Here is an 11,280-nt window from a genome sequence, read left to right on the forward strand (position 1 = left end):
ATTTTCCCTTAAAAAACCCAGTAGATAACAGATTTGCCAAAAATGTTAGCATGTTGCTAAAAAATTAGGTAACTTCCAAATTTTTTGAAAATTACTACAAAAGATGAAAACATAACCCACAAATGTATTCAAAGGCTTGTTGCTAATCTACTTATATTTCAAAAACTATAAAGTTTACGAATACCAAAAATACAAGCAGTAATTTCCTAAACAAGCTAAACGTTTTGACACCAAGATTACTGAAATCGCTGAAAGTGTGATTGAGTTTTGATTGAATGCTTACTAAGCATTCACATAGTGTTTTTAGGAAATAAATCAATGTCTGAAGACAACGAAAAAACATCAGTGTCTAGATGTCAGAGAAGCAAAAAAGTGTGATTTTCTTTGAGTTTTCTCTTGAGACTGCAATGAGCTTGCAGCACAGAAGTATTTTTTGTTGGAATCTGCAGTTTTTTAAGTTGCTTTCACTTTCAAGTAACAAGTTTTTGCATCAGAAACATTTTGAACAGCCAAACACTGATGAAGACTGGATGAAGATGCACAAACTTTAAATCAAAAAGTAAGTTGAAATAAACAATTAAAAACGTATAAATAAAAGTATGTTGATTAATAACTTAATGTATTTCATTCTTCATTAAAACTGCCCTTAGAGGTGGATGAGCTGTCTGTGGGTAAAAAAAAAGGAAAAACCTGTAAGGGTCACACAGGTGGTCTGCACGAAACATCAGGATATAAACCTCTCCGTTAGTTAGCCTATAGGAACATGTTCATGCAGATTTTTCTGTGGCCATGCTGCAGGTGACAGGTCTTGGCAAACACTTAGAATGCAAGAGTAAAAAAAGGTTGAAGTAGGTGAAACACAGATACGTTGAACAGATTTTTCATTTTTCAACCCCCTGAACCCTCGGCAGTAAGGAGCCAGTAACTATCTTGCTGTAAGTCACCTGTTTCTGATGAAAAGTGTTTACAGTCAAACATGTTTTTCTAGGATTTCTGTTGCTATTTATGGTGAGGCTGAAGTATACGTTCATATTACATCCAAAATAAGTTTATATTTCTGAACATTTGGTTGCTAACCTTTATAGAATTCTTTATTTCACGTACAAAAACATTGTCGTCAATGTTGCCAAAGCACCAAATCTAGAACAATATTTCATATATTTTTTCAGTGATGCATCCATCTTGTGGTATTAAAGTGATGCCTCCATCATGGTGGGACTCCTGTTCTTTGTAAAAATGTCATTTGTTTAAATTTTTTATGGAACTTTAATTGTATAAAGCAGGGGTGTCAAACTCCATCGCACTGGGGGCCAAAATCCAAAACACACCTTAGATCACGGGCTGAACAGGATAAACATTTATTGAACACTCTAAAACTACATTCTTAAAACTTTAAACTGTAACTTTTTAACATAATTATGAACTAGATATATAGCATTACCTGTGATAATGCTAGTGTGAATGCTGTAAACTAAATTTGGCTGCTGAAGATGCTGAAGCTGATAGCCAGCTAAAATATTAGCTAAATGCCAAATTAGCCTAGAAAACAAACAAAAACAAATAAACAAACAAAAAAAAACTTAGGTTAGCCAAAACATTAGCTAAATATTAGCTAAAACATAAAATAGCCTAAAAATTCTTAGTAAATTCCACAATTGTCCAAAAAGCTAACAGAATGATAATTTTTAAGACTTTTAAACCGTAACTTTTTAACATAATTATGAATAAAAAAAGGCAGGGATATTATTTCAGATTAAATCAACTTAAGCCTTAAATAACTTTCAATATTTTACTCTCCATAAAATATATTTTGTCAAAATTATACAAGTTAGAAATAAACACAAGATAACACCAGGTCATTAATAACAATAAATAAATGATCTAGAGGGCCGGATAGAATTACCTGTAGTGCCGGATCCGGCCCCCGGGCCTCGACTTTGACACGTGGTATAAAGTGTTTAATAGTTATGTAAACGTTTAAAGAAAAAGAGACCCAGAACTTTTGAAAGACTGAAGCAGCAGCTTCCTCCAGGTGGGTCGGCTCTCTGCCAGATCATAAATCATTCTCACAGCGACACATTGCAACCTGGTGCGAGGCCCCCCCCATCTGAAATATGCCCCAAAACTCTGTCTCAGGTCTGCATGGAAGGAATCCTCCAAATGTTGACGTCAGGAGCAGACAAAGATTACAGTAGGTTGAGCGATGATAAAAGAAGCGCGGCTGCAGAGTCACGTGGAGGAAAGCCCCGCACTAATGAAGGGGAGGGACGAATGATCCGGAGAGGCCAACACCCAGAGGGACGAGGCTTCAGGCTCCTGCAGTTGAGCTGCCGTTACCCAGCCAGGCCCAAGAAATCCTTCACTAATCCCCACCCCCACTCACCACCCCCACGCCTAATCAGAGCTGACAGGTCACCTGTCCCGGGCAGGACTCTCAGTCCGTTCTGTGTGATGGGCGTTCAGGGCTCTTTCCTTTATTCTCACTTTTGCTTTGTTTTGTGGGGGGAATCTTCTGACCTTCGATGACCCCTGATGTCTTGTCTCCTGGTATCTCCTGGATGTGAGCTCTCCGGAAGCGTTGGGTGACATCATGCGTCTCCTTCTGCGCCTGCATGTATTCGTCCTCTGCCTCAGGACTGCTCTAAGCTTCTGTCCGTCCCAGTGTACCTGCGTTTTCCACGGGCGCAGCGACGGAACAGGAACCAGGTAATGTGAGTGTGTGCTCCGTGCAGCTCTGTGAGCAGTAGAAATATAAAAATCTCCCTGTGTGATAGAAACTTGATGAATACATTCTGAAGCTCTCCAGTCAGTTCTTGAGATCATCTCAGATGTTTGTAAAGTCTCATCAAAATGATCTATTTTGAAGAAAACTAAAGTTGAATCTGATTATTTTCCCCTGTGAAGCCTCTGCCCAGCTTTGTCCTGTTTGTGAAGTTACCTGAGGGCCTCCTCTGAACTGAGTGCAAAGATCTCCTGTGGACCACTGAACATCAGCAAGGTTTCAGAAAAGACTAATTGATTCATCTCTTGGCTGTGATCAGAACATAGTGATCACAGTTGATGGCAGCAGTATGACCTCTGACCTTGACCTTCAGTTGGAGTGCCTAAAGCAGCATGGCTGTCCTCAGGAATGGAGGGATGCTATGATGGAGACACGAGAGGGCAGAGGTCCAATCAGACCTCAGGGGGAGTCACCCTTAACCCTATCTACATGTTTCCTTTTCAGGTCTGTGCTCTGCAATGACCCGGACATGTCGGACATCCCCGTCAACGTTCCTGTGGATACCATCAAACTCCGCATAGAGAAAACTGCAGTGCGGCGAATCCCAACAGAGGCCTTCTACTACCTGGTGGAGTTACGGTACCTTTGGATTACCTACAACTCAATAACCTCAGTGGATACTGGAAGTTTCTACAACTTGAAAGTGCTGCATGAGTTGAGGCTGGATGGGAATATGGTGTCTGTTTTCCCTTGGGAGTCTCTAAAAGAGATGCCAAGACTGAAAACGTTGGACCTTCACAACAACAGGCTCACCACAGTTCCTACTGAGGCCATCCCCTACCTTCTCAACATCACTTACTTGGATCTGTCCAGCAACAAGTTAGCAACCCTACCATCTGATCTCATGGACATCTGGCCGCCGTTCAATGGAGAACCAGTGTCTTCTAATGCTTCTCAGAAAGTCGTGTTAGGTAAGAATAAAACGTTCTGTCTAGCTCGGTTTTACAGGATATTAGGGCCATGCCAGGACACTTTGGGGACTTTTGTAATCAGGAAGTTCCAGCTGAGAGGAGACCAGCTCCGGGGCGGAGTTGAATTAGGTTAGTGAGGATAGTGTCAAAGTTCCCGCTTTATCTACATTACTTAGTCATCCAGATTACCTGCAGGATAGTCAACAAGTGAACAAACCAAGTATTGGACTGACAGCAGACATAGAAGCTGAAACTTTGCTTCAATTGCCTGTAAATTTAAATCACCAATACTCGGGGCATTATAGTGACAACGTTCAAATAATTTTATAAATATTATCAAGGTCACATCCCTTTCTCACAGTTTTTTCATTAAAATGAAGGATTATTCAAACTTTGTGTAGCTGCAAATAAAAACTTTGAAATGTTATCTTCAATCTGCTCTTAAACATATCATGAAACCATTCATGACACTGATGCTGGAATCAGCAGTAAAGCCTGTCAGAGCTAAAGAAGTGCCCACTCTTCCACAACAACCAGCTCAGGGGCTTTGTGGTGGAGTGTCTGCCCTGAGACTGGAAGGTCGAGAGTTCAAATCCAGGCCAAGCCACACCAAAGGGACCCAGTGCCTTCCTGCGTGACACTCAGTATGAAGGGGTTGGACTGGGGGGTTGGTTCCCGAGAGCAGCTGTGTCCGCAGTTCACCGCTCCCCCAGCCGACGGGTCAAATCCGGAGAACAAATTTCCCACATCTAAGTGCGTCACAGTAGCCATGAGTAAATCCTCACAGTTTCCAGACAGCAGGAGCTCTCTGAAAGCCTGAAACATGGTGTATATCAGCTATTCAGAGTTTGGTGTCACTTTGATGCCAAAGGAAACATGGATGCAGTTTGAGGGTTCTGAGATGATCCAAATGGAGAACCACCCAGCCAGCAAGGCCTAGTGGACCCCATATGGTTTAAAAGTGGACAGAGAATGTGGGCCCCAATTGGGTTTGACCGCAGTTTCTGTGGTGGCCCCAGCTGTGTTTGCCCACATTGGCTTAGGTGGCTATGCTAGCCAGTCGCCCGGTGGATGGACAGCGTAGCGAGTTCCGCTGCCCAGGGTCCGGTAAAGCAAACAAGGGATGCTGCCCAGGAGTCAGCAGAGCTAGCAGGATCGCTGTCCAGGCCTCCAGTCCGTAGCCAATGTGGGCAAACACAGCTAAGGCCACCACGGAAACTGTGGACAAACCCAATGGGGGCCCACATTCTCTGCCCACTTTTGAACCATGTGGGGGCCTCTTGGCCTTGAAGACTGGGCACAAACAATGAGAAAATCACCCCGGTCCCTGCTGGACCAAATGCCAGGTTCTGCCAGATGTGAGTTTCACAATACATCCTTCTATTTATCACCTACAGACATAAAACATGGAAATGCAGATAATCACTTTAGAATGTTAATTGTCCTATTAGGGGGCGGGACCAGAACAACCTCCAGTGGTCTGTACATGATACCTCCACTATTTTAGGACTACCTTAAAGATACAAAAGAAAAGAAAAAAATACAATAATCCTTAGTTTTGTCTTTGGAACTAAATTATTTTCCCCTCGACTTCTGTTTTTAGTTGGAAGAAAGATTTTCAAAGAACACAGAGGTTGGAAAATTATTCAAATCTAAACATTAATGTCCTGATTTTCTCATTTTTCTTTCTGTGAAGGGAAGAAAAACAGTGTCACTACAGACTGCAGGAAGGCCAGAGGCAGCTTAGGCGCTTTGCCACCGTTAAGACAGGCTAATCGGATTGAGCAGCTTACCATGCACCTGCACATATAGCTATTGTGTGCATGAGGTGTTGGAAGAAGCTGCAGTGGCAGCCCTCCTGCTTGTTTAAGTTAGCTTTAACTCTGCATTGCTGCTTTAAGTAAAGTAGGAAGGAAGACTAAAGCTCCTCTGGGGTTTAAAATAGGTTGCTGTCAGCTCCAAAGTCAGCTGCTGAGGGGTTGATGTCTTCCCATCGCCTGAGTTACTTTCATAGTGTTGGAATCTATAGAACCACAGCTACAAAAGCTCTCAAATTCTGTTTTAAGTAATCCACAACATGAGTGATAAATGTACATGGTGTTCCAGAAGCATGCTTGACGCAGAAGCTGAGTGATCTCAATCATTTTCTTCCTCCCAGGCCTCCAGGACAACCCCTGGTTCTGTGACTGTAAAATCTCAAAGCTGATAGAGATCTCCAAAATGGCAGACACCCCGGTAGTTCTGATGGACCTGTTCCTGACCTGCGCTGCACCAGAGAGCCTGGCAGGAGTTCTGTTTCAGCGTGCTGAGCTGGATAATTGTGTGAAACCATCAGTGATGACATCTGCAACCAAGATCACGTCTCCTTTGGGTAGCAATGTTCTCTTTCGGTGTGACGCCACAGGATCTCCAACACCCACCCTCCATTGGATCAAGTCTGATGGTTCAGCGATCAATAACACGGGTAAGAGCCCTGTTAGTTTGAAACAGCGAACTCTGTACTCTGTCCAGTTTCTCCTGACTTTGTGTCCTTGCTCCATTCCAGTTCAAGAATCTCCTGGGGAAGGAATCCGGTGGTCCATCATGAGCTTGCATGGAATCGAGAACAAAGAGGCAGGGAACTACAGCTGCAAAGCCAAGAATGTGGCGGGCACCGCAGAGGCCACCATCTCTCTGTCTGTTGCTGGGACCATCAGCACCACCATCCCACCCCCAAAGCCGGGCATTGCATCTGGACTTGGTACCACAGTCACCCCTCCAACAGCTGTTTCCAGCTTAGCACTCACCACGGCCTTCCCGAGATCATCAACAGCTCTCTCTGGGGTCCAGAAGAGCCCCAGAACCACCCCCAGCTCTGGTCTGAGAGACTCTTTGAAACAGACCAAAACCCAGCAGGGGGGCAACGGGAGAAAACTTGCTGCAGATGAGAAGAGCAACAAAAGTGATGCCTCACAGTCTTTCAAAGACCTGGAGATCGTGGAAGAGACAGCTGACAGTGCCGTGCTGCTCTGGACTGCGGGTGGAGTACAAGGCGATGCCCCCCTGACCGTTGTGTATTCACCCTACGGTGAGGATGACTCCAAAAGGACAGTGGAGACTAAAGCAGGGACTGGAAAATTGCTCCTGGATGGTCTGTCTCCTGGGATGAGGTACTCCGTATGTCTCGTAGCAAAAGTTAACCCTGCGGCGAAGGATCCTTGCATTGACTTCTACACTCTGGACGATGCAGACAGTGAAGGCCAGAACCAGCTGTTCTTCATCATCAGCGGCATTGCCTGTGCTGTGGCCCTGCCTCTCATCGCTCTGCTGGTCTACAAGATTCTGGCTCTCTATTGCAAAGGAGGCACCACAGATCTAGATGCAGAGGAGCTGGAAAAAGACAGTTATGTCAAGTTTGAGACCATTTCAATGAAACAAAGAACTCTGAACTCTCACCCATCCGAGCTCTGGGCAAGGAGACCGACGAACGAGTCGGAGCGGCTGCTGCTGTGCTCCCGGTCCAGCATCGACTCACAGATGACTTACGACAGTTCCCGCTCCGAGTATCTCTGTTGACTCCACAGCACTCCACAGTCAGACTAAATACTCTGCCTTTCAGCATTCTGAGGGAAAGGGAAAGTGTTCAGAAAAGGTGGGATAGTAACACTACAAGACTGAATATTACATTTATTCATTTAATGAAGAGGAAAGCTCTTGATGGAGAATGAGTTCTCTTAAAAGTGCAGTTGGGCCTGTTGAACCCTTCAGCAGAGTCCTGTTTTTGAGCCTTACTCTCAACAGAGAAACAGAAATGTTGGGCTAATCTTCTCCTGGGAAAGTGTACATCAGTTTTTCAAAGTTTGCAGTCACTTTAATGCCAAAAGTTCCAAAATATCAGAGAAGATCCACAACAATGTCCATCACATCCACTGTTGCTTCATGGAGCCGCCGGCTGGTGCCTTAGACATGGAGGTTCTGTCTGTGTGTTTGATAGAAAACAGGATGTGACTTATCTGATAATTGCTGCCACTTTATATGATAATCTGCATGTCAGTGTCTGTCTACTTTTTGGTTTTTAATAAACTGAGCACTTGTGAGAATTACGTAGATTTAATGCTTCAACATCAAATCATTCAGCTGTGCTGACAGAGCCTCTGGTCCAGAAGACACTTTTAACCAATTCTATTTTTATTGTAAAAATAAGAGAAGAAAACCATTCAATACATGAATAAATATAAAGAAATATAAATGCAAATAGATCAACAAATGGGAAACAAATCATTGGAGATTGAAATAAACATGACTCGTGGATTTTGAGTTGGGTGTAAAATAATTTGAAAAAGGAAAACTATGACCTTTATCCCAAATCAATTTAAGCCTCTTAATCTTTAAAATCATGTTTGTTTGTTTTATTTCTACTGTATTAAAATATCCTGGAAAACAAAAGGCTGAATATTGTTGCTCATGTTGGCAAAGGGCAATTTTTAACAAAATAAAACCAAACAAATAATGATATTTGATAACTTAAATGAGGCTCTGACTTCTTACTATCTAAATGTGAAGTGTGCTCTGGTCAATGTGCAACTCATGTTTCACCTGGATAATCGAAGGAAATGATCCCGAATAGACACGTTTAGAGTTGATTGTTTACAGAAATACTCTCATTCTTCCTGATCCAGTCGTCCCCAGAACAACACATCAACATTTGGAGTAATTTGTTGGTTAAAAAATAATCTATCAATCTCACTTTGACCAAACAGTGAACAGTGTTTGTCTTTTTCTGAAAAGTACAGCTTCACTGATAGCTGTGAATCAGCTCAGCTGAGGTCCAGACAAGCTGACATAAGAATGGTGACATAAGATGACTGCAGCTCCCTGATTGGTCAGAATCCTCCTCAGTCAAGGAGCAATCCCAGCATTTACACTCGTCCTGCATGTATCCTCACACAGAAGACGGTTCAGGTTTCCTCAAACCACCATGAAATCAGAAGTGACAGTGAGGATCTGCTGCACAAAGAAAAGCCACATGACCCTGCAGGAAAACTAGAATGCAAACAAATTGCAGAGTTTACGATTCATAGGTCAGTTTGCCAAAAAAAAGTAAATATATATGCCTTTTTATTTATTAGGGTTTGTGTAAAACATATTTTAGGTTGTTCTGTCTTGACATTTTTGACTCCAAACAGCTTCTTATTTAAACCAGGAATGGGAAAAAGTAAGAAAAAGGATTCCTTGCAGCTCTAGTACACCTAGTATTTCCAGAAACAAAAGGTCATCTTAACCAGGTCACTGTGCTGCTCCTTTCACAGAAGTGACACAAATTAACCAAGCAAACCCTTAAATAACCAGCAAAACTTGTAAGCATCAAATCTGGTCAAGAACTCCAATCCACATCTCAGATGGGTTTTACAGAAACCACTGGTCATGTGACCACATCTCATTTAGAGTGAGTAGGCAGCATACCTTTTCATTTCTGCCCTAGAACTGGACATGTTACGCATGAACACCTTTGAAGTTAGCTCTCGTGATGATGAGAGGAACCGTGAGCACCTGTGGTGCAGCGGTACACACCTTTGATTGCAAGTTGGGTTCCCACTATGCCTGTCTATCCTTCCACTCTCTGAACCCCTTTCAGGGTCACAGGGCTTTAATCGTAAATGTGACTGAAAGACTTTCAGCGTCAAGAAAGACAGAAAATCGACATTCACATCTAACACTTCCTCTCTGGGATTGCTCCTCATGCTGTTGCCGTGATTTAGTGGGTTGTGAGCAACAATACTTCAAACTTCATCAGGACTGTTTGTGTTTTGTCTTAACGTTAACCTGAAACTGTGTGAAGCAGATGTGTCTCTGAGCTGAATGTACCGCAGTTCAGTTTCAGCTGCTGCCACAGTCAAACACACTGTTGAACCTCACAATACCCCCCACCCCACCTCACTCATGCTGCTACAGAGAGGCTATCACACTTCACGACTCTCAGCAGCATTTCTAGTTTTGTTCATCTGGATTGAAAAGAGGGCTGCACGGTGGCGCAGTGGTTAGCGCTCTTGCCTCACAGCGAGAAGGCCCCGGTTCAAATCCCGGCTGGGACCTTTCTGTGTGGAGTTTGCATGTTCTCCCCGTGCATGCGTGGGTTTTCACCGGGGACTCCGGCTTCCTCCCACCGTCCAAAAACATGCTTCATAGGTTCATTGGTGACTCTAAATTACCCCTAGGTGTGAATGTGAGAGTGTATGTGTGTGTGATTGAGGCCCTGAGACAGACTGGAGACCTGTCCAGGGTGTACCCCGCCTTCACCCATCAGTAGCCGGGATAGGCTCCGGCACCCCCGCGACCCCGAAAGGGACGAAGCGGACAAGAAGATGGATGGATGGATGGATGGATGGATTGAAAAGTCAACTGTATGGGGTCAAATCAGGATCAACTTAAGATATATGAAAAAAAAGATTAAAAGTTGAAAAATAGACATCGTAACTAAAAGAAAAATACAGAGAATCAAGTATACATCAAAATGAGTTAATTCAGCAGTATGTAGTGTTTGGGAGATTTTCAGGTATAGAGATGTCCTAGAGCAGAGAGGCCCAAATCCAGGCCTCGAGGGCCAGCTTCCTGTAGGTTTTCCAGAAATCCTGCCTTATCTGCAGCTAATTTCCAGGATCAGGTATGTTTAGCCAATAAGGAGCTTCAATGGAAGGTTGGTTGGAAAACATGTAGGACACCGGCCCTCGAGGCCTGGATTTGAATACCCCTGTCCTAGAGGATAAATTGACTTTGCTGGTAGTCAGGAGGCTGAGTTAGCAGAGTGAGCAGAGTTAGCAGAGTTAGCAGCATGGCTCAAGGTCAAACAGGTGTTCAAAGGTCTGGAATCTTAAAGACACCGTGAGTATGTTCCTCCACAGAGGAATCTGGCAGCTGAAGAGCATGTACGGTTGCAGCCCATGTGTGACGTGAGACAGCAGACTATTAAATTATGTGCATTAGCATTTCCATTGTTGTCTGCTCAGAGTGAAATGTGGGTTAAGGTCAGCAACCTTCAGGATGTTCACATCAGGCTGAACACAAGGCAGCTTTCTCAGCAGAGTAAATCTTCTCCCAGGATGCTGGTGCCATTGTTCCCGACCGTCTCCCGGTCACATGAATGCGGCCGGCCGTTCCGACCTCTATCTCCAGGAAAGAAGAGGACAAACAATTTAGGGATAATCTGCTCCATCGTTCTCCATAAATGACCCAGTTGAGCTTCAGCAGGAGATGATGAAGCAAAGCTTGCTGTGTGTGTCCTCTGTACATGACTACTGTGAGCGTAAAGAGCGGTTTGGTGATCTACCACCCGGTCTCCTTCTGACAGACACAGAAGGTCAGATTTCCCACCAAAGCATCACCCACTCCCACAGAGGACACGGCTCAGTGGGACGCTGACATGCTGCTGGGAGTTCTTTTTTCAACCAGACACTCATTTCTTCAGTGTTCCACATTCTGGTAGAGAACTCGGCTGCTGCTTTGAGAAGGTCTTGCTCCGGTGTGGCTCCAGCATGTGTAAAATTCACCACCGGGGTGTCAGGAATTTCCATCTTTGCTTCCAAAACAGACTGGCTGCCTGGGAGCCTAAAC

General features: G+C 44.0%; 1 protein-coding gene across 2 annotated transcripts; it reads left to right on the plus strand.

Moving 5' to 3' along the window:
• Positions 1 to 1,858: 1,858 nt before the first annotated feature.
• lrit3a (info leucine-rich repeat, immunoglobulin-like and transmembrane domains 3a) lies at positions 1,859 to 7,715 on the plus strand. Of its 2 annotated transcripts, none has more exons than XM_036213808.1 (3): positions 1,859 to 2,706; positions 3,227 to 3,693; positions 5,852 to 7,715. In XM_036213808.1, exons 1-3 carry the CDS (start codon positions 2,591 to 2,593, stop codon positions 7,246 to 7,248), a joined length of 1,980 nt encoding a protein of 659 aa, XP_036069701.1. In that variant the 5' UTR covers positions 1,859 to 2,590; the 3' UTR covers positions 7,249 to 7,715. The 2 variants fall into 2 exon arrangements, with proteins under 2 accessions (XP_036069701.1, XP_036069700.1); XM_036213807.1 differs by lacking the exon at positions 1,859 to 2,706 and having other exon boundaries at positions 3,127 to 3,693; positions 5,852 to 6,157; positions 6,239 to 7,715.
• The last annotated feature ends 3,565 nt before the right edge of the window (positions 7,716 to 11,280 follow it).

This window comes from Oryzias melastigma, linkage group LG10, assembly GCF_002922805.2.
Source record: "Oryzias melastigma strain HK-1 linkage group LG10, ASM292280v2, whole genome shotgun sequence".
Classification (NCBI taxonomy): domain Eukaryota; kingdom Metazoa; phylum Chordata; class Actinopteri; order Beloniformes; family Adrianichthyidae; genus Oryzias; species Oryzias melastigma.

Excerpts from the sequence above, each read along its gene's own strand:
- lrit3a (XM_036213808.1), top strand. The coding sequence starts at position 2,591 with ATGCGTCTCCTTCTGCGCCTGCATGTATTCGTCCTCTGCCTCAGGACT. Across the intron at positions 2,707-3,226 it reads AGCGACGGAACAGGAACCAG|GTCTGTGCTCTGCAATGACC; the intron begins GTAATGTGAGTG and ends TTTCCTTTTCAG. Across the intron at positions 3,694-5,851 it reads TTCTCAGAAAGTCGTGTTAG|GCCTCCAGGACAACCCCTGG; the intron begins GTAAGAATAAAA and ends TCTTCCTCCCAG.